The sequence below is a fragment of the Ammospiza caudacuta genome, chromosome 3 (assembly GCF_027887145.1).
Source record: "Ammospiza caudacuta isolate bAmmCau1 chromosome 3, bAmmCau1.pri, whole genome shotgun sequence".
NCBI classification, from domain to species: Eukaryota; Metazoa; Chordata; class Aves; order Passeriformes; family Passerellidae; genus Ammospiza; species Ammospiza caudacuta.
In genome coordinates this window covers 56,420,394-56,443,819 of record NC_080595.1, presented here as the reverse complement: position 1 = coordinate 56,443,819, position 23,426 = coordinate 56,420,394, and the positions used below count along the sequence as shown (strand labels likewise).

Here is a 23,426-nt window from a genome sequence, read left to right as displayed (position 1 = left end):
GCCATCAGTGATGGTTGTGGATGGCAGCTAATTGAGTGATCACTGTTTCCTTCTTGCCCTGCTCACATAGCCAGGCAGCACATAGCTAAGGCAGTTAGCTTCCCTTTGTGCCAAAATTTCCACTTGTGAGTAGCTACCAGGCCCTTGGGGTTGGCTTTCTATGCTAGAGGAGGGACACACTGACCCACCCCAAAGCAAAGTGCTCCTGGGCCACTTTTGAACTGCCTGTGGATAGAAGGATCAATGGCTATTTCAAAAAATCAAAACATTTAATTTTGGCCTGGCAGTGGTATGTTACTACTACTACACCAAACCCAGGCTTGTAAGTGGTGCTAATTAGCAGGATGCTGGACTGAGATTCAGGAGACTCTCATTTATTTCCTTGTCCAGCTGTAAGTCACTTCTGGTTTACTAAAGATACCAAGACTCTCGACTTCCTCTAAGTTGGGAGTTAGATGTTTTAGGTATCCAACATGCATGACCAGTGGAAGTCTTTTGGTTTTGCTTGTATGAAACAACAGCTCAAAGGCAGCAAACAGAGCCATTCTTCTTCAGTTAAATGGCTGTAGATATGTGCCCATGGGCAGCTGTACAAAGCCACCCAACCAAGGGGTTTTTTCTTGCCAGGGGTAACAAAACCTGCCTTGACTTGCACAGTCAGTCCCCAGTCTAGCTCAAGCATCTTCGCTGTACAGCAAATAAAATCTGGATTTCCGACGAAGTGAATGAAAAAACAGTAATAATAGGCCAAACTTCAGATATTCACTGAGGAAGAGCAATGAACAACCTGACTAGTTTTGCTTTTTTTGCATTTCAGACAGCTCTCACTGCTCCTTAGCTAATTTATTCTTGCTGTAATTACGTGCTAGTGAAGATATTCATGCAGAGGGAAACAGAACTGCAAAGAATGAACACCTTATCATCTATGAAGTGCTAGAGTAGGGAAATAGGTTATTCCCCTTCCCTGAAAGCTCCTTTCTTTGAAAACAAAGCCTGTTTTCCTGTTGGGTTGATGGTAGGATATTTCCAAGGGAGAGACTGGTACTTTCCTGCAGGAAGCATGATGCTGGTGTACCCAAATCTGCTGAAGTAATTGGTGACAAGCTACTTGAACCAATGCTCTATGCAGTCTAGCATATTTTGTCAGTTTACTCTGTGGAGTGAAATATTGCAGTCAAATTCTCTATATAGACAAAAAGTAGAGTGCTCTCACTGTTCTTTGGCATCATACCCCATTCTGTCTGTAGCTCCAATCATATTACCTGAGAAAGGGGGGTGTTCCTACAAAGCAGAAAAAATTTGCTCTTATTCTCTTCTCTGTTTCCTTTTCTGTGGTTCATTTTTTTGACCTTGTTCTCTTTTCCCTTCCTTTTCCTCTTCCCCTGCTTCCCAGGTGATGCAGTTTGGAAGAATTGATGGCAATGCTTACATTTTGGACTTTCAGTATCCATTTTCTGCAGTGCAAGCCTTTGCTGTTGCTCTGGCTAATGTGACTCAACGCCTCAAATGAAAAAGCAGAGACTGGAGAGAGGAAAATGTTAACCTTCTCATAAAGTCCAAATGGGAAATGTCAGGGCAGCCTGCTTTAGGTGTGCAGAGATGCCTGGGAGTTAAGAAGGCAGTAAAACTGGAAAAGTCGCTTGGTGCCCACCAGAAGGGCATTAACTCTAATCAGTCACGGGGTGGAGGGTGGGGGGCTGTTTTCTGTTTGTTTGTTTGTTTGTTAGCTTGTTTGTTTTCTGGTTTCTTTTTCTTTTCAAGCATTGTGCTGGGTCTCAGAAAGAGCAAAGGGTTGAGAAGCGTTCAGTGTTATGTGGAGAAGTGTGGCTTTTGGCTTGTTGTGGTGGTTCTGCTGTGTGCGCTACAGTAGCTGATGTAAGCTCATGGGGGGATTAAAACAGACTGCTCTTCTTAGACTGCCTTATCTCATGCTATTCTTTTTAAAACAGGGAACATGATTTTTTTCTGGTCCAGTTTGTACTTTTACTACTAAAACATCAGTGATAGCAGCAAAAAAGTAAAAAAAGAAAAGAAGCTATAATACTTGAAGACGTGTTTCTTCTCTGATACCTGCTATTAACTGAGCATCACAGTTTCCAAGGAGGCTTATGTAGGTAAACGTTTAATTTATAAACAGTTATGTATTACTCAAAAGAGAAAAAATTGTTTCCAGTGAGTGTTTGTCATGGTTTAGGAATGGTTTCCTCCAATTTAGTGTTTCCACCAAAACACTTCAAAACATGCACCACTTGCTCACTGCCCCCTCCCCTTTTCCCTTCCCTGAGTTGGATGGAGAGGAGAATTGGAGGCACAAAAGGTAAAGATCACAGGTAGAGAGAACAACAGTTTACTGCAAACAGCAGTGAAATAAGAAGACAAACAGTAACATCATCAATGTTAATAACAGAGTGCATGAGAGGTGAAGGATTCACACGTGTGTGCTCACCAAGGGGAGCCTCTGCCAATACCTGAGCGTGCTGCCACACTATGGGACCCTTCCCATGGCCCCAGAAAATGATTGGAGGTGGTATAGAATAGCCTCTAGATTCTAGCCATGCCCTCTCCTGGCTACCGCAAAAATTAACTCTGGCCTGGCTAGAACTAGGGTTTAAAAACCTACTGCATCAAAGAAGTTGATGTCTGTTTGTTTTGTATGCTGTTAAGGGGGATAAACATCTTGCAGTAGGTGACAGAAGACAGAGGAGCAGTTACAAGCACTGCTTCTTTTGTTACTGGCATAAACATCTTTGAGTAGGTGAAAAAAAACTGGAGAGGATATAATCATGAGTGTTGCTTTTTTGTTCACATTGTTCAGCAGTATTTTATAATTTGGCCTGTAGCTGGGAGAGGTACAGTGTGATCAGATGTACCTCCAAGGCCGTGCCTGTGCTTGCTCCTCATTTCAGTGTGTTTATACCATGTAAACAAAGCTTTTCCAGCAAATGAGAAGACCCAGTGCATTCAGTTGTCTTAGCAATCAGTATCAATCAAGTTCTACAGCAGTGCTTGAGTTAGGAAGGAGACAGAAGTGTGTAGCAAGTCATTACAAGAAGAAATTTCATCAGGGAAGCAAATTCATTGCAGGAAACAACACCATGGCTGGCTGGAGAACAAATTATTTGAAAGAGAAAGGAAAAATTGGACAGGATCATGTCTTCTGTCACCCACCTTGCTACTTGCTCCAGCTAAGAGCAGGAAGCCAGTGTCTACATGGAGTGTGATGGAGGAAAGCTTAATACCAGTAGTATGACTGTGCAGTTCTCTCTGGTGCACATGTGGACGTGTTGAGCATTTCAGAAGGTTGCTTGCACAGAAGAGTTTCTTTGTTGTCCATGTGTTGTGCACATGTTTACTTGATTTTTCTCTTTCCTTGTCAGCATTTTGCTACAGAATATGTTTTGATATGGAAATAGTTTCACCAGTAATGTACAAACTCCCAAACTATTAATGTAATTATTTGGACATTAGATTACAAAACATCACAGCAGATTTTTGTAAAAATGGATCTTTTGAAGTTAAAAGATCACTGGGAAAGATATGCTGGTTGAGATGTCATCAGCTGCTTTGTCTTTCATCCATGGTTTAGCTTCTTTACTTGAAAAAGCCCATATAACTTAAGATGAATATGTGTGATTTTCTCTCTTTGTTTTTCTTGAATCCTAGTAGTAGGGCTGATGGGTGTTGTGTTTGATTTATTCTAGAGGAACATTTCACATAAGACCCTGCTGTAGTAAAAATTGCCAATATGCAGTGAGCTGCTCTGCTGAGGTTTCCAGAGCTGATCAGCACAGAGGAGCAATGTCCCTAGAGGAGTTTCAGAGAGTTGCCAGGGGAGGTGATGAGTTAGATTGGATAATGCCCCACAGGGTAGGTCCAGGAAAAACCACCTGTGAGATGGTGTCATTGGAGGGGAGGAAGGAGAAGTAGGAAGGAAGGAGTGGGGCAGTAGATACCATGCCTGTATTATCCCAAAGCTTAGCAGCTTCTGCTTGTGTGTGGGAGTGGTCAGGCTCAACATTACCCTTGGCATCTATCAGACTGGTGTTTTCTTTAATTAATTAATTTTGTTTCTGGGCCCACTTGTGTTCTTTTTCATGTGCTTGATTTACTCAACTGTTGGCGTGCCTGTATGTTTAATGTGTGTGGAGCAGAGGAACTGAAATAGATTTGGTTCTGGTCCCTTGAAAATCAATGGAAATGTTTCACTTGTTGGTTTTTATTGAGGAAACACTATTAAGCCCTTTCTCTGTATTGAGTTACATGCTGTAAAAACAGTAGGTTGAATTCTTAGTCCACTGATTCCAGTGCACAAGGAGGGAAATTGGCTGGTGAGAGGCCTCACCTGCCCTAAGGTCTGTGCTAACCAGCTGTACCCTAATTAGTGTTTGACAGGCACACAGTGAACACTGTAAGACAAGAAACATACCAGGGCTGGCTTGTTTGCTTGCTGAGGGAAGGGCCACTTAGGCATATGTCAGAAATACTCTGCTGGAAGAGCATCACCAGCCAAAATTATTAGGACGTGGAAACAATGTGAATGTTCTTTTCTGAAGAAAATCTAATCTAAATAAGGAGTTCTGCTTGCAATTTCCTAACCTTCCAGAGAATAGTATTCCTCTTCACTTTGTTTATTGCCAGATTTTTCCAGTTATCAGTAGTTTTGTTCTGATGGAGAACCAAGAATTGAAACCAGTAAAACAAATAACAGAGTTAGTAATTTGGTTTCATTGGTCCAGGTCATGATTGCATCCTTCTGATGGCGCTCACAAAGAGCCATGGCATAGAAAGAGCTCTGCTTTCTGCCTCAGCAAAGAACAAGGAATAATTGCCAAAAAATTGGGAAAATAAATGCTATTTCCAACATCCTTTCCATTTACTTGTCAGAAAATTCTATAAGATAAGATAGTCTTCTATCTTTTTGAAAATAATTTAGCCGAGTCTCTTTTATTAAGGATTTTAATATTTAGAGAATCCCCAGTTAGAGGAAGAAAATACTCTCAAATATATAGAATGTTAATGAAAGGAGTGGTAAATACATAGAAATCTGAGTGTGCAACTGGATCCTAAATTATAAAAAGAACACATGAAAGTAATTTTATTTTAAATTGAGATACAATATTAGGAAACAAGTAAGAATATCCCCACTTAATCCCTTAAATTGTGAAGACTGCTATTGCGTTCAGCCGAAGGATAGATGTTACATTTTCTATTTTGTTAGTTTTTCTGTAGGTAACTTAAGTACTTCTAGGAAGAATGTAGCAAAGTGTTCAGGAATATCTAGTTATTTTATACATGCAGTAATTTCCACTGAAAGGATGTAAAGGATGTTTTTTCCAAAGCTTATTTTTTTCAGTTGTGCAATAATTTTAACAGTCTAGGGAGTTTCTTTTGGGGTTTTGGGTTGTTTTTTGTTTTGTTTTAGTTTGGGTTTGATTTTTCTGTAGGGAGTTTTGAGTGTTTTTTTGAAGATAATTTAATGCAGATTTCCTGTTAATGTCCAAAAAACAAATTTTTTTTTTTTGCATAAGGTAATGAGTGAATTAGGGATTATTTTTTTACTATCTATCAGTGAGTTATACACATTTATGTTTAAAGAGCATCTTTGTAAGCAATTGTTTGCTAGCAGTTATATTTTGCTGCAAGAAATTAAAACTGCTTATAGGAAGACCTGGTTTTGCTGGATAATATGCAAAAACTTAATAACGCAGGCAAAAATATTTTTGGCAGCTAAACACAATGAGTTTGCTATGGAGAGCTATACAGACTACAGAGTCTAGATGAGTTCTTTGGGACCTGCAGAAATCTGTCCTCTGTTTTCCTTCTTTATTTGTAACTATACTCTGGTTGGGAGTGGCTTAAAAAATAGAAGGCATGGTTTGCTTTTTGTTGAGGTATAAGGTGAGTTATGTGATAAGAGAGGGTGTGATGGCACGGGCTGTTGGTAAGGAGGTCACTGTAGTTCAGTTGGGGTTGGTGATGGCACTTTTCAGTGCCAGGTGGAGGTATAGGCAAACTAGCTTGGAATCAGCTGAGGCACAAGGAATAGTGCAGCAGTTTCCTCTGAAGCATTTTCCTCTGTTCAGCCTAAAAGTGCTCCTCCTGCAGCTGGGCTCAGCTGCTTCCAGCACTGCCACAGTGCTTCTGGCAGGTGCTGCACAGAGCTCATGGAGCTGTGCCCTGACGTTGCCTGCAGCAGCTTTGCCTCTCCAAGATGCTCCATAGGAGATCTGTTGGAGCAGGTGTTGCTCCACTCATCCTTCTAGGTCTGCTCCAAGAGCAGCATGAAGCTGCCATGGAGTTTGGCTGCAGCAGCTTTGGGCAGAGGGAGCCCCGATGCCAGCCAGCAGCCACGGTGTCCATGTGAAGTCAGAATCTGCTCTGCTGGAGTTGCAAAGGGATGAAACCAAAACCCTGATAATTTTGAAAAAATAATGGGTGATATCCTTGAAATATTATTATCTCAAACAGAATCCAAAAATTGATATTTAAAGTCTGGCATAAATGGAGGGGCAACAGTAAGAACACATATTTCTGCATTCTTACTGTTTAAACTGTGAGAATGCATGTTTCTGCAACATCCTGAGAAACTATGAGAAGGTGGGGGGTAAGAGATGGGGAAAAAAAGGCATTATCACATTAGCAATTTTGCACTCACTTCCAGAGACTGCAGTATCATGTGCCATGATATGCCTGAATATCAGTGAATCTGCATACAGGTTAAGCTCGGTTACAAAAGTTTCCTGTGATGCGGCCACAGGTAAAACAGTGTTTTTATGAAGATGCATGAAAGTCTACAGGTGTCAGACAAGGATATCTAACTTTCCTGAAGCCTTCAGCCTAAACTTTCCATAGATCCAGGCTTTCCTTGAAGTGTCTTTTTAGTGTCCTCAGAAATTACAAACATTGGAGATTATGGAGCTTGCCTGACTGTTGCCTCAGACAATTTCTGTGCATTTGCTTTTTGCAGCCTGATGTGTGTGATCCTATGTTACCTTGGTGCCCTCTTACCTCTCAGAAACATTTTACATCCTCATATAAAAAGAGCAGAAAATGCAAAAACTGATTTGATGAAAGAGGAGAGAAGACACAGTAAATTTTCATTAACTTTAAAGAATATGTTTCCCAGAGCAGCAGTCAGGAATTGCATGTCTGAAGGGCCCAAATTACTCCAGACCAGTAAATCAGACTTAGAGATTGGTAAGAATGAGACCCTTGTGTGGCATGCTGACAGAGAGCCAACTTCCAGCCTCACCACGTGGTTACACCAAGATGCATAAGAGACCAGAATCCAACCCAAAAAGTACTTCCCCATTACTGTGTGATAAAAGTTGACTTGTGTGACCCATGCATATCCACTCAAGGAAATTATAGAGCATTACCCAATAGCCATGTTGACAGCTCAGTATAACTCTCCTTGAAGAATGCTAGAAGTAAAATCCTGGCCACAGAGTACTCATTCAGATTTTTTACTTTTATTCCCATTTGTAGGATTCCATCACAGGACAGGAGGGCAAGCTGTTGATGTTATTTAGAGATTGGCATAATAGTTTTCCCAGTGTAAGAGAGCAAGTCACCTATACTGCTTACAAAAATGGGAAAATTCCAGTAGACAAATTGGTTTTTGTGTTCATGTCTCTTCCCCTTCAAGGCACCAACCTTCATTAGTAAATAGAGTCTTGCTGCCCTCAGGAGTAGTCTGCAGGGAGGCACCACAGGTCCTCTTTACAGGATTGGAATTTACATGCACCATTCTCAAAGGAATAAAATTAATTACTACTCGTGAACAATGGTCTATGTGAATTATTTTGTCTTTGTATTTATTTAATATTCTTAAGAAGTCCCACAGAGATGTTTTTAAGATTAAAAGACTGCTTTCCCTGTTGCCTGATATTACTGAAGATATATCAGGAGTTTCTTTGGGCGGTTTGATTGTTGCTGCATCTAGAAAATTTTTAAGGCAAAAGCAATTAATGAAACAAAAGAATTAAATAAGATTCAGTGAAGCAATTCTTGCTAAGAAAACTAAAAGCTTCACCCTTTAACTTTGGATTTGGCAAATGAATCAGTAATGAGAAATTTGTGTTTCAAGGCAAATTGATTGTTTGGGAGCACTGTGCAAGTGCACTGGTTTGCTGTCACAGAGCTGACTGCAGGATCAAGAAAACATGCTGTTGTGAGACAAAATTAAATAAATGAAAACACCAAATACTTACCTATCCAGAGTGTTCAATGAAAATTTCGATGGTGTGATGTCAAAGCCTGCCAGTCTGTTCTTAATCCTCTGGTTTACAGTTTTAAAATATGGACTGATCAGCAATTCTAAATCCTGACAAAGGTTGTCTATTTTTTGAATTTTATCTGACTGGCCAAGTAATGGCTTAAGATATAGATATGGATTAAAATAGTAATGAAAGAGAAACATTTTGGAACAGTGTCTAGACACCTGAGTTTCAAGTATTTCACAGGAATAATGCTCGGCCAGTAATTCCTACCTATGTTGTTTGAAACTATTTGTTCAGAACTTTTCTAACTTGCCCTTTGTTTCTTTAGTTTGCTTGATACTTGATTTGCCTTTGGTTGCTTTTCATTTCTGTTTCACTGTTTCAGCATTTGCTGCTTCTTTTTCTGTTTGTGTGTTGTGTGTTTGGGGAAGGGTATGTCTGTTCAAGACCTTGTTGTTTATTGTAGATACAATATATGGTGTTGTGGAATAGCATGGGGATGCATTCGATTGAAAAGGCACTGTAGTGTTTCCTGAAAAAGAAGGGGAGTTGCATTTGTTTATAAATGCATTATTTTGGTACTATAACTTTGAAAGTGATTTGGGATTTTTTTAACGTTTTTTTTTGGGTTTTTTTGTTTGGTTTTGGTTGTTAGTTTTTCTTTTAAATTTAATGAGCATAGAGTCATGCAGGTGCATGCATTCTTAAGTGAGCAAGCCCAGCATGTTTTTCTTAAGGCTTTTGAAAATTTGGTACACCATTTGTGAACTTTATTTACCTAGACTATTTTTAATTACATTTTTTAAAATCTCCTTTTTCTTTTTTTTTCTCCTGAATATACTGTGGTATACTTGGTTTCCGTTGTACTTAAAAACTACCCGGATCTGCCTCTCCTTTTATGTATCTTGTGTAATAGATTTTGCAGGAGGTGCCTAGAAAGTATTGTTGGTTTCCCTATAAAAGTGTGGTTTGTCCAGATTCTTTACTGTCTACATGATTGAGAGATGGACTGATTGCCCTATTTTTCCTTGATGATTTGGAGTTGTAAGAGTTGTCCAGCTGTTGCTTAATAAAATTTTGCAGACTAGAAAGTTGCTGATGTGTTTCTGTTGCATTCTGCATCTTGTCAAGCACCTAAATACTTTTAAAGCAGATGATAAATCTGTGCTGGAACAACTAGCCAGGTGCCATTGCACTTTCTCTTTTCAGGAACCGTACCCACAAGTTCCACTGGACGTGGTGCACGTACCAGCTCCATCATACCTTGTGTCATTGACATGACAGGATGGATGGCAAACCTTTTCTGGTAGTAATGTTCCTATCTGCCTGGATATCAGCTGGTTCTTGTGATATTTCTACCCTGCTTGCTTTCCTTTTTAAGGAAATTACTTTTGGGGTTTGTGTACTTCTGATTTTGCCATTGACAAACTGAAAACCTTAACATCACCACAAGGGATTTCCTCTGTCCCCTCATCTTTAACAACAAATGCTATGATGGCCAGTGTTTATTCTCTGGTTTCTTCTAAAAAAAGGAATTTTGGGGACAAAGAAATCAAAAACAAAACGGTGGTAAAGTAGCTTACCTTGCCTCATGAACATCCCAGCTATGGCACAAATGAGGAAATCCTGGCATGGATCCTCATAACGGACCTAGGTTACCATTGGAGTTTTGCAAGGGTCTGTGCTGGATCCTCACCTGTACACCATATTCATGGGTGGCCTAGAAAAAGTTTGAACACTGAGCTACAAAGTTTACTGATGATGTGAATTATTCAAAGTAGTAAAGGCAATGGGCAATTGTCAAGAATCTCAGGAAGTCATCATGAAACTTGACAATGAAATGGCAGGTGAAACACGGCATAGGTAAATGTGAAGTGATACATGGGGGGAAGAAACCATCCTAATTTCACATTTGCAATAGTGATATCTGCAGTGATCTCTGTTACTCAGGGGAAACCTTTCACCAGAATGATAGATAGTGCTCTGAAAATATCAGGTTGGTGCTGAGCAGCAGTCAAAAGAGGAAACTAAAATATTGGTAATGATTGGAAAAAGATTTGACAGCAAAGCAAAAGATGCAGGATCAGTGTATAAAATTCCAGTTCACTGCACGTCACAAACTGTGCAGTGCTGGTCACAGAAAAGGGAAAGATGTAGAGGAGATTCACAGAAGTGCAGCAGAAGGCACAGATCAACATCTACATGAGGAATTAGTGTGAAGTCTAGAACCCTTCACCCTGGAAAAGAAACAGCTTAAAGGAACTGCTGGAGAACCACCTGGACAGGAGTAGTGTTGAAAGGTGGATAGGGGTTACCTGATGTCTCTTCCTGCAGGAAAACTAGGAATGTGAAATGAATATAAAGTCAGGCTCTGGGAAGAGGAGAAATGAAAGACTCCCAACCTCATGCCTGAATGCTTTGCACTGCAGCTGTGAAAAGTCCTCTTGTAGCTCAGAGGAGTGCTGGGGCCCTGCCAGTGTTCATTAAATCTTCCTTAGCTCAGCTAAGGCATATACCAGGGTTATCTGATGAGTTTTCAGATCAAACCGACTTCTACTAAAAATACAGAAATTATGAAATTAATAGTTAAGTTTGGAGACAGAGAAATGGAACAGAAATATAGCTTCTGGTCATGGCACTTTTCTTGGCCTTATGCTTTTTTGCTTTGGCTATAATGCCAGTGTTTACCTGAATTAGTATCTGGCCAGGTGAGCTGAGCTGATTAACACAGTTTCCTCATAGATCAAGGTTCCAGAAGTTTTCAGGTTTTTCCTTGTTTCCTTGTGAAATACATTGACTTAAAATGTAGTAATCTTCTGTTTCCCTGCCCTTTTTGTGTTAATTTGGGGGTGTTCTGGCAGCTACAGCACTGGTAATTGATTCAGTCAGAGTAACAATCTGTATCTGCTTGGCTCAAGGGAGCTGAGCAGGTGCAGTTTGGTTTGTTGTTCCAGAAGGCTGGTTTTGGAATGTCCCTTTCTGCTGGGTGCAACCAGCTAAGTCAACACTTGTTGTCACTTGCAGTTTGTAAATAAACGTCAGACTTGTTGCATCACCTTCTCCACGTGTTGGAACGGGAATGTGAATAAAAGAACACTGAAGCTGTAACTGGCTCTGGAGACAGAGGAGGTACAAAAGGAGGCAAACAGATTTGGGGAGGTGGCTTGTTCGGGGGAGACAGCTACTGAAATTTGCCTGCCTGGAAATAGCAGGTGATGCAAATGCAAAATTTATCAGTAACAGGGGCTGCAGCAAACAAATAAAAATATAGACCTTTAGGAAAATACCCTAGGAAGGTTCCTGTGATTGTTTTCTTGCCTTATAAAGGGACTAATAGCATTTACCTATTCTTATTTATGTATGATTGTAGTTGCTAATAATACAATCTTGTTTTTTGGTTTGAGTGAACACAAGGGCTATTTATATATGCCAATTGCTGCCTGTTGTAGAGGTCAGGATGTGCAGGCACTGAGGGAACAATATTTAATCTGGGGCTTTTAAAAGACAAGCTGGTAATACAGCAACTATACATGTAATTAAGTTTGTATATACAATTTAATAACTACTGGCTAGATCATGAACTTTTTCACCAAGACAGATTATTGCTGCTAATGTTCTCTCAGCAATGACATATTCCATTTTATATTGCCATTCCTACCAAAATTACTATCGATAATAAAATAGCAATCTTTACTTACTGCTAATTTTTTCAGAAGCAGCCCAGCTTTCATTATACAATTTTAATGGGATAGGAAGCTGAGTAATTACCTAGTTGTGAGAGAATTGTACAAGATCAGAAAAAAACCAGAACAACCTGGAGCACTTCATACCAATCATGATTCATCTCAGACCTTTCATCTTGCTCCTATCCATTATAGATGTCTATTGCACATCCTCATTTTCTGTTCTGTTTAAAACTGACAAATTTCAAATCTTTGTTAGATCAAAGAGAAATCAATTCATCTGGGGGAATGTTTTGCTTTATTGCATCTCCTGATACTTTTATCCTTTCCAGCTGTTCCGCATCTTCTTCCATTTATCACTTCCCCATGGATAAGGAGGAAAGTTAGATTTGAACTCCAGGAAGTAACATTTCTTTGTTCTCCTTTCTCATTGCTCTCTGTGGCAATAGTCCTCTCTCTTAAAACAAGAGTTTAGTCATTCCCTTTGTTGCACAGTTTTTGTGAGATTAATTTCTTCCTTTTTCTTTCAAAGCCATTTACCTATTTCTAACTTTTTTTGTAAACTGAAATAATGTTTATTTTAGAGAAGAGTCTGTATAAGGCTGTTATAGCCAAAGGAAGATGCTAAGATGATTTAAATGTCATGGAGTTTTCTAATTGCCTCATGGAGAGGCAGCCAAATGCAGAGTCTCATCTGCAGAAGTCATGTAACTGTGATTTGATTTTTAAGTAACTTCTCTGTCTCATTTATGATTTTCCTAATGAGAGAAGCATCCTTGTTTTTATCAGATCTATGAACATACCTTAGGATTTTTGTCCTTGAGCTGATGTGGCAGCTAGAGTCATCTGATGTGGCAAATGGCACATGTTGTCACTTGTAGTTTGTAAATAAACTTGAAGCTTCTTGTGTCATTTTAACAGGTTTTATTTGTGTGGCTTAGAGGGTCTCTAAAGCAAATATTCCAGTTTTGTTCATAAACCCACTGCTAGTATTGCTGTGATTTATATGATACTAATAATTTTATCTGAAGCTTAAACAGTACACAGGTAGATCTGTGAATTTTAGTAGATTTGTGTCAAAAGAATACAAGTGTGAAAAGACAGAAGGCATCTTTTTGAAACCCCCAGCACATATATAATTCACACTGGAAGTTCTGCTATAAACTGCAGAAGTTCCCAATTCTGATAGTGTCCTCTCAGGCCATAAACTGAGAGAGCATCATCTGGAGAACTGCCAGAATCCACAATTAGATCCCACTTTTGGAGATTATGGAAAACTCAAGCAAGAGTGAGAATGACACAGACTGAGACACTTTCATCAGAAGCACTGCAGTTTGTGCATGACAAAAGAGTTCTCCAAAGAGCAAGGCAGTAAATCTGAGAAAGGAGAGGTTTCTGGGAAGTCAGGGAACATGTGGGATGGGGGACCAGTAGCATATGAGGCAGAATGTCAAGTAAGGACAAAAAAATGCTCCTGCCGAATGGAAGCATGAGCATAAATCACTTGTATTCAGATTTATTAATGCAAAATCCACAATGATGGTCATCCATGACATCATCACTAGAAAGACAGTGGCCATGGAAACTTTTTTTTTGGTGGAAGTTTTTACTGTGTGAATATTAAATGTGAAAAGAATCAAAATACAGATGGTGGGAATGATGGCCTCAAGTCTAAATATTCTGAAACAGAAAATGTTGCATACTAAGAGCAATTCCCATTCCATAAGAAAATATCTTCATTTATTCAAAGAAAATAATAATAAAAAGATAATAAAAAAACAAAAAAAAATTAACAACCTCATAGAAAGATTGCTGGCATCCCTGAAGTTTATAAGCAAGCCAATGAAGAAAATATCCTAGATGTGCATCTGGATAGGTCTGAAAGATTAAAACATGGAATTAATGAAAAAAAATCAATATTTATGATGTGCCAAAAGCTGTTGCTTTAATCTACTATGTGTGGATTCCTGTGTGCAAGACACAAAGTTGAAAACAATTTCATCAAAAGAAAAGATGACTAAAATTATTTTGACAACTGATGATGTCAACTCATCAGTCCTTAAATTGGATCTCTACATTCTTTTGGAAGAATTCTAGTGTGGCTTGCAACTGAGAAGTCATCAGCTAAAGAAATTCAAAGAACAAGATGTACAATGAAATTTGTTCTGAAGAATTTTTATGTTAGGCAATAATTACATGAATGAGTTAGTAGTCATACAGTGCAACTGACAGCCATGATTTAACCGATTAACTTTAAGATAACTCATGAAGAGTTAGTTAGTATGACTTCAAAATATCAGGTGGGTGTTAAAACTTTGCTAGAAAAGTTTGAGGGCACCGTGGTATGAATGAGGCAGATGCTGTTAATCCATTTACTGCTCAGCCAATTTCCTCTCTGATGTTGATAAAATATTAAAGTCTGCATAGTTAAGGAAGAACATGATGACACTGGGAGGAATTGTTTTAGACATAATTCAGCTGCATAATAACATGAAAAATAGACATCCAAGTAGAAAATTAAGATGTTTTCAAGGACCAACAGAAAGAATGGAGTTGGAAAGTACTTGGGAAAGGACACTGGACGAATTTCCTAGGAAAAATATGAATTGTTGCACAACACAGAGATTAAGGATTCCCTGGGTATTACCGAGACACTGGCAACACTGGATTGTTACAGGTGTGATTCCTGCTGCTATCATCATCTCTGTAACTACAGAATGAATTTTATCCAAAGAATGAAGTGATAGCTAACTGTTGGCACCATCAGGCCATTAGCACTAACCAAGTGAAACTGCAAAATTCATGGAATGTTTGATATTTCCAAAAGATGGCAGAAGAAAGAGAAACGTTAAGATTGATGCAACAGAGGGTGCAAAGCATGTGTTCATTTCAAGAACAGAACTGTGGAAATTAGGAGAACATAGAACTGTGTGGCTATGGAAAAAGGTTTTTAATCCCATCAGCAGCCCAATCCTCATCAAATTTATGGCAAAACAGCTACAATTACCACTGAAGACTTATTTGTACTTGAACTTAGCCTGGGATGCTGCAATTTTGTATCTTAGCCAGAACATCTACTTAGCCGATGATTGAAGTACAAGCCCGGACAAGATTCACAGGCATCTGCGAAGTCAAATGCTCCGCTGAGGCTGATGTTTGTGGATCTGAAACAGATCTGAAGCCTCTGTGTCTTGTTTGGGTTGTTAACACTGCTGGGAGTGAGGAAAATTTGGGAGGCAGAAAACTCATGCAGGTGTAGTACCAAGATCAGATGCCTTTGAAACACAGGTGAGGTGAAATCCTGTGGTGGGCAGTACTTGGTGTCACTTGGTTTCTTTTGACACAGAAGGGTGAAGTAGCCCTGCTGTCCATGGGCTATGTAAAGTTACACTGGAATTTGGAGGCAGCTCCCACAGTGCAAACCTCTCACTCGGTCCTGTAAGGTGTGGCCAAGCAAGTGGCACCCAGAAGAACGTGGACAGGGAGTGGATGTTTGGATGCTCCCCACCATGGCTGCCTGTCATAGTTATTGTCAGGTGTGGAGTCTGTGCTCATTGTACATGTCAAAATTGGTAGTGCTGCTGCTTGAACAAAGAGCTGCAAACTGCAGCCCTCTGCAGGTGCCAGCTGCAACTCTTTGCCAACAGAAGATCAAAATAAATACTGAATAATAACATAATTTCACTGAGATTTTTAAACAATACAGGGGAATTATTTTGTTTGAAATAGAATCTTACAAGTGTGTTATTGTTTCTAAACATGTTAAGGTAAAATACTATGTTGTCTGTTTAGAATGCTTTTAAACAGTAAATGAATATAATTCTAATTATATAAATTGTCAATTTTTTTACAGATAAACATGTGAAGCTTAAATGTTACAATGCATAAAATAAGTTGCCTACAGACAGGGCACCATGTTAAAAAGCTTAATCGTTACTTTGAAGATACCAAAGGCTGTAGGATCTGAAAAAAAATCTTGCAACACAGATGTCTTCAAAAGCATTATTAAAGTTAGTTTCTTCAAATGACTCCAGCATCTGAATTTTCTGACCTTGGTTCATTGACTCTATGAGCTGAATGCTACTACCAGGAGCTTCACACACAGCAAGCTCACCAAGTTAGCTGCATATTCCCCCCAGGTGCTTCCTCACAATGATTTTCTAATGCAGTGACACAGAGAAGCCCTCTAACTACAGTTATCTGTGCTTGACTCAGAGTGATTGAATAAGCCAGCTTTTCAGCTCCACAGTGTTGCATTCTAATAGCTTCCCTCTTATTGCCTTGTTCTTTATTTCCCTGGATGTACTCATCGAGCCAATCAAAAAGGACAAAAAATTCAAAATAAAACCAACTTCGACACAACACTTTGGCTTTCCAGCTGTGTTACACTGAGCATACCAGAGAGCCTCAAAGGAATTTGATCTATTGGGATGGTTAGGGTAGAGGGGGCAGCAAGAGTGGCCAGGGGCTTTTCATGACACCACAAGAATGAACAGGAAACATCCATAAAGCAAACAGCAGTTCCTGAGGTGCACCTGTGGTAGGAACAGGAAGGCAGGACTGTTCACCCTAATTCATTGGGCCTGCATGAATTCATTGAGAGGGGAAATTTCCTGTGGAGCAGGTGATGAACAAAGATACAGACTGCACCAGTAGAGACTGAACATAACCTTTGGAAAGCCAGAGATCAGAGAACTGCAGGCTGCAGGAGTCTTTTATAGAATGTCACAAAAATAAAGTGACACAAATCCTTGCTGCAACAGAAGTCACATGGGACTGCAAAGCAGTGGGTTTCAGCAGGAGGAATACTCATTGTAAGTCCCTGAGGGACCAGACAGTACACCCACAGGCAGCCAGAAGAGACAGCTTGGATCATCAAAGAATTTTGAGTCTTGAGAGCAGTGCTGAGATGTGAGAAAGCAAATTGTTATGCTGGATTGCTCATGGTACACATGCAACGAGGAGTACCCAGGACATGGATTTGGTATAAAGTGGGATCCAAAGAACTGTAATTTTAATACTTCTCAGCTCTCTCTTGTGGACAGCAATAACTGGGTGGAATCCTACTATAGCTTGAAACATAGTGTACAGTCCCCTAATTAAATGTTTCTAAAGAAATTCCTTTCTCACATAAGAAAAGTATAGAGGCATTAGGCAGTGTATCAAGAGATTCAAAGTTCTGGAGCCAATTCTGCAGTTTTAGCTCTAAAGAAAATCATCTCTCTCCAAAGTACATGAGGTACAAAGTACATGAGCTAACTTTGAGAAAAAATGTGGGAGTCTACCAGCTCTACTTGTCACCCTGAGCGATGCAAGATGGTATCACACACTCCTTGCTGTGGGAGAACATATTGCTAGACTTGAGCACAGTTAACTCCTTCCTTCCCTTTATGCTCAAATACATGGGAAAATCAAGCATGTCAAGTCTCCTGCCAAACTCATTCCTCAGTATAGTTAGTGACTTGCAGTAGTAACCAGAACTGATCTCGGTCAATTCATCCTGTTTCAATCTTTTTTGAAGAGTTGAGACTGGACTAGTGGTACATCAAGAGTGGCACAGAGCAGGCTGAAGAGAATTCCAGCCAACTGGTGGGCAGTTTTCATGTATTTTATACAGTCTGTTATATTCTAGGAGCCTGACAAAATGCTTAGCTAACAATATTTGAAAAAGAATATAGACAGCAGGAGGTAGACCAGCCATGTGGGCAAAATAAGAAGCCAGATTATACTGGAGTCAGTTGAAAACTGGAACATAAGGATGTAAACCTTGAGAAAGTATTTTAATGTTATTCTGGAGGAAAAAAAAGAGTTCTTATTCCACCGTGTCCTTTGACACTATTATTTGAGGTTATTCCCTCAATTTGTAGATCAAATTTCATTCACAGGGCATTTGATAAAATAGTGCCTGGGGTTTCAATAAAGAAATTGGCAATAGCTCGTGCAAATGAGGTGGGCTTTAAATGGATTGTGAATAAAACTAGGGATCTTATAAAGTAGCCTGCAATGGAATCCTTGCTGAGTGGAGCATTTCTGGTGGGATTTTACAGAGACAAGTGCTAGATCTGACAGTAAAGAGGGCCTAAAAGCAGATACAGCACTGTGGTTGATCAAATCTGTATGTGGCATAAAACTGCCAGAAAGACGAATAGCACTAAGGACAAGGTAATAAAACAAGGCTGACAAAATGCATTTTTAATGCAGGCAAATGTAAAGCTATGCATTTAGGAGCAAGGAATGTGGCCATGTCTCCAAAATCAGTAATTTAGCTCTAAGAGCTGTGGAACTGATGGGAGGCATGGGTTAAAGCAGGCATCTCAATAGGAGAAGTTAGCAATCCTGAGATCTTCCTGCAAAAAGAGCTAGTACAATCCTCAGATCTGTAAGTAGGGCAGTGGGAGGAGGGAATTGATTTCACCTGATAAAATACTGGGTCTGCTACTGCTGGCCAGGCTTCTAAGCTGTCTTACAAGAAGGGAGAGTGTTGAAAAACTATAGTTCAAAACAGAAGAAAATGCCTCGCAGCAAGAGTTCTGTCTTAGCTTATTTCAGAGAAAAGCGTAATTAAGTAATTTTCACTATCTTAAAAAACTTAACTGAATTAAAATACTGGTATCAAAAGGCACTTTAATTTAGCAGGAAAAGGCACAACAAGCAGTAATGTCTGGGGGCTGGAGCCAAGTACAAAAAGAAGCAAGACACACTTAATGATGAAAATTATTAACATTGGAACAAGCTCAAAGAAGCTGTAGATTCTCCATTCTATAAAGTGTTCCAAACAAGGCTGCTTCAGTTAGATGAATTTGGATAGATACAGAGGTAAATGTGTGAAACATGCAGTGACCAAAGGCAAATTGTCTCCAGAGGAACAGGCAAGGTCTTGGTTCTCCCATCAGCCAGATGTTGACCTGTCTGGAGGACACTCCTGCTCTTTCACTGTCTGCATGCCCAGTTTTCTTTCTTTCCTACAAGGGGAGGAGAAGTGAGGGCCTGAGGATGAGGAGTCCCTGTCTCTTGTGGGCTCATGACTTAGCCACACATGTTCCCAAGCCTGGGACCTTAGAAATATGCCCAAGTGCTGCAAATTAGCTGTACTCTTAAATGGCTGAAAAGGATACCCATTTGTTGGTTTGCACAAGAAAAAGCTAATTCATTCCAGTGGGCTGCAAACATGTGTTGAAACTCCTGTATTTTTAAAGTTTTTCCATTCGTTTGTAAAAAAAAAAAGTAATTTGCTATTTATAACAGGGTATTCATCTTTGTAGTTCAGAGCAGAAATGCCTGACTGGAGAAAGGAGACTCCCAAGCAAAGAATGAGGCCTCCCCTGGTGATGCTGCCTGTTTCTAGTTAGATCTAGCAGCACCTAGAGGGTCTCACTATTCATTAATGTGTGACTGCATATGTAGACAACAATCAGCTCCTAAAAGGTGAGAAGCTTTCCAAAATATCTGTCATTTTTCACTATTTCCACATTAGTTTTAATTGCTTCCCTCGAGATGTACAGACAACAGTTCAGAAAGGGAGGAATGGTAAACAATGGAAAAGTACCATGTAACCTCCTATGTGAATAATGACCTGCTCTATGTGGAGCAGGCAGCCAGGTGCTGGCAGGGGGAGCTGCAGGGCTGGGTCCTGCGGGAAGGGGACAGCGCTGCCCTGCAGGATGGAGACAGCTTCAAATTGGACCCAGCTCAGGACACAGCTGAGCACACACGGGCACAGCTGGTGGCACCTCTGTGGAAATATATTTAAGTTAGGGCACAGGCAAGAGGAGGGGACAAAAAGACTGGGTAGCAGCAGAGGAATGAGACGAATAGTGGGATTGTCTTTACAAACAAGCTGTGGGTCTGCTGGTAGGTAAAACTAGCTCTGGGAGATAAAAGAAACAATGGGAAGCATTCCACTGATTGATGAATGGAAAAAGATATTTGCCTTTGCAAATAAACTTTAGGTTTGCTGATAAATGAAATCAAACATTGAAAGATGAAAGAAACAATGGGGAAGAAAAACCCCTAAATTCTGTAAGAATTAAAAATTAAAAGGAGGGTTATACATTAGAGGGAAATCTTTGGTATCGAGCGTTTTGGGAAGTCTGTACCTCTTAAGTACCTCAGCCAAGGGGGAAAGAGAAGGGAAATGCAGCCGGGAAATTGGGATAAAAAGGGAAGCTGCCAAAGTCCTCAAAAAATTTGAGAGACCCCAGGGGAATGCCCCATGGCCTCTCCCTTCATTCGAATAAAGTAAAAGGACTCCTCTGTCTTCTTTTTGGACATAAACCTCTGATGTTTGTGTATTAATCTTCCTAACAGGAACACCAAGGTTGGAGGAGGAGGAGGAGGTGCTCTGTTGTGGGGTAGGCCCCCCCTTCCCCAAAAGTCTGTTGTTTGTTGTTATCCAAATCAGTGCCCAAACATTTATCTCAATCGACAATAAATTAAGTTAATTTCCCTGAGTAAAGTCTAGTTTTCTCCCAGCAGTAATTGGGAATTGATCTTCCTGTCTTTATCTCTACTCATGAGCTTGTTTACTCTGCTTCTTTTTATTTTCTCCCCTATCCAGTTAGTTTCAGGGAAGGGAGTAGGAGTGAGCAAGCAATTGGGTGGGAGTTTTACTGCTCATCCAGGGTCAACCTGCCACGCATTTTTAGTCTGAGATGATAAAATTTGCATGATTATTAGTCAATCCTAATTATTCTTGAGAGATAAGACTGTTTCTCACAAGAGACATGAATTTCAAAAGAAGAATAATAGGCATCTCAAAATCAAAACAAAGGTGTTCTGCCTAAAATAGGCATAGGAAAAGTGCTGGATGTGTCATTACGTGTATTTTCTCAAACATTGTGAAACCTTTTAGAAAAATACATCTATGTAGTTTGAACATAGTGTTTAAAATTTTCTTTGAAATACGCCTGCAGCAATATGCTGTGTGAGAACTGAAAAGTAAACATGGTGATCTATTTAGTGGATTAAGATAACTAAAATACAAGTCACTGCAGTTAAAAATATGCAGTTGGTCTAAAGCCTTCGCTAGTTGTTACCTAGATATCAAAAGTTGTTGGGTTTTTATTTCCCTTAGTCATATTCCTTTTAATACCAGTGGGATATTTAAATTAATAAATGCCACTGGTAATTATTATTCAAGTGCAGTTGGCATTTGAAAGCCAGTAATCAGAGTGAAACACCGTATAAAATGTTAATTTATATATAGGACAGGCAATCTAGTTATGCTCCCATTTCAATCTTCCCATTGCTCTCAACGTGACAGTCGAGAGAAAAGCAGCCCAGGCAAGAGAAAAGCAATCCCAACCCAAGAGGGACACAGAGCATGAACAGGTGTGATCAGCGTTCCTCTTTGTCTTCCTTGAAATCACCTCACAAGAGATTTCTCTTCAATTTTGATCAAAAGAGATTTTAAATCTTATTTTATTTTCTTGTTCTCACATCTCTTCAAAGCAGGATGGATGCAGGGAAGATTTATCTCCAAAGAGACAGGGAAGGAGTGCTGAGTGTTTCCTGCTGCTGCTGTGAGGGTCAGGACTGCCAGCTGCAGCCCACTGTGAGGAGCTTTATTCCTCCCAGCGATGACAAGAGCAGCTGCAGCTCCAAAGCCGCTGTCAGCTCAGAGATGATTTGTTATGGGTGATCTGCCATGGGCTGTCCCAGCTGTGCTTCTGTGCCACCTCTTCAAATAAAGGAGAAGCTTTGCATCACAGTGAACACTGCCCTCCTGCCGAACAACGTCACCTTGCTGTCCCCAGCACGCAGAGCAAGGGCTGCGTGACAACAGCTGAGTCACGCCATCCTCACATCGCTGCTTGGCTGTGGCAAAGCAGTCTTCTGGCAGGAGAAGGCAGCCGAGCCACGATGGCCTGGGCAAGGCAAGGGTTATTCTCTTCCAGAGTTAAGGCAGCAGTGAACAAGAGGGCAGGTGGACCAAAGTCACAAGTTTTCTCTGGGGCTCAGTATGGTTTCTGCTCTGTGGTTTGGGGATTCTCAGTGACAATGTCCGTATGTGGTGAGACTCAGGGGCATAAATGAATCTGTGTAACAGCAGCACAGGTTCTCTTATCTGGCAGTCACACACTGCAGGTGTGTGCTTGTTTCTGTATCATCTGATGTACCCATCCTTAATTCCAGAAAGGAAGGAAAAGGGCAGTTGCTCCTTTCAGCCAGCAGCTGCCACTACTGTCTTTCTCTGTCTCAAAACAGTTTTGAGGGAGAAAGTGTTTGTTAAGTAGGAGGACTTCTGTTTGTTTGAAGGGTTTGTTCCTTTACTGGAATAAAAAAAAAGGGGAAAGAAGGGGACTTGGCAGCATTTATTCCCTTAACTTCTCAGTACCAGCTGCTATTGCTTCTGAAAGAGTCCAGAGTAATAACCCTGGTGCTTTTCCATGGATTGCTAGGCTTTGTATTTAACCACTACCACAATACAATACATGTGGCTGATGCTGCAAAAGGCTCACTATACATAGGGGGAAAATGAGAAGGGGGACTTCTGATAAGCTCCACCCTCAAAAATAAAATCTTTCCATGTTATGTGATATGATGCAGTGCAGATGTTGATTACATCTTAGTCTCAGACTCTTGGGGCTTTTCTCTCCCTCATGAAGTCCAGAAGTACTCAGGGGATGAATTCAGTTCCAAATGCTTAAATTCTAACTGAGATTTGTAAGACTCTCAGCAGTACTTTAGATTGGTTTGTTCTTAGATGTGGTTTGATGCTACCTCTCTTTTATCATGTGCTGTGAAAATCAGCAAAATCAGGCTGACACAGGAGGAGCTGTGCTTGGATAGATGAGCTGGGGTACCCTGAAATGAGTGGGGTAAGTCATGCCCCAGTGCTGGTTATCTGCTGGTGACTCTTGCACCTTATTTGCAAAGCTGTTTATGAAACCTTGGCCTCCCTTTGCTTTTACTTAAGTTGTGCTTCCTACAGAACCAAACACGTTTCTGTGCCAGCCCAGTGCTGTGACACCACTGGACAGGAAAGATGCACAGCCAATCATGGGAGAAGAATGATCTGTTAGGTCTGCAAGGCTGGGGTAAGTGAGCAGCAAGCTAAAATGTTCCATATCAGATATCAGATCTTCACAAAAGAAAATGGATTGGAAGTTTTAATAGAAGTGTCTGTTCAATATTAAAAATATGTTTTAATGCTTCTCTTGTTTACTAAAATAAGGAAACCTGAAACTTCTTTGACAAAAAGGTTTGGATGCAAGCTAATTTTTTTTTTACCTTAAAAGTGTTACTTAGGAATTGCATACAACCCTGAGTACTGCTTATTTTGTCAATGTATTGAAGTGTTGTGGAGATTCAAAATGCATTCTTGACTATCTTAGAGTCTTTTGAGTGTTTAATATGGACCACAATGTGAATATACAGTTGCTTGTGTCTTCCCACAAGTTTTGCTATTCACAAGCCTAATTTTAATCCTATAATATCTGGTATTTGTTGGCTGAAACACTGTCTGGTTGTTTTGCTTTTTTTTTTTTTTTTTGATAGGAGAAGTTGGTGGGTTAATATG

General features: G+C 40.1%; 1 protein-coding gene across 1 annotated transcript in view; it reads left to right on the top strand.

Moving 5' to 3' along the window:
• TULP4 (TUB like protein 4) overlaps positions 1-2,095 on the top strand; it is a 143,252-nt gene extending 141,157 nt beyond the window's left edge. Inside the window, exon 15 of the mRNA XM_058801865.1 lies at positions 1,394-2,095. Coding sequence (XP_058657848.1) covers positions 1,394-1,510 — 117 coding nt within the window. The 3' untranslated portion in view covers positions 1,511-2,095. The remainder of the gene's footprint in view (positions 1-1,393) is intronic.
• Positions 2,096-23,426: the final 21,331 nt, after the last annotated feature.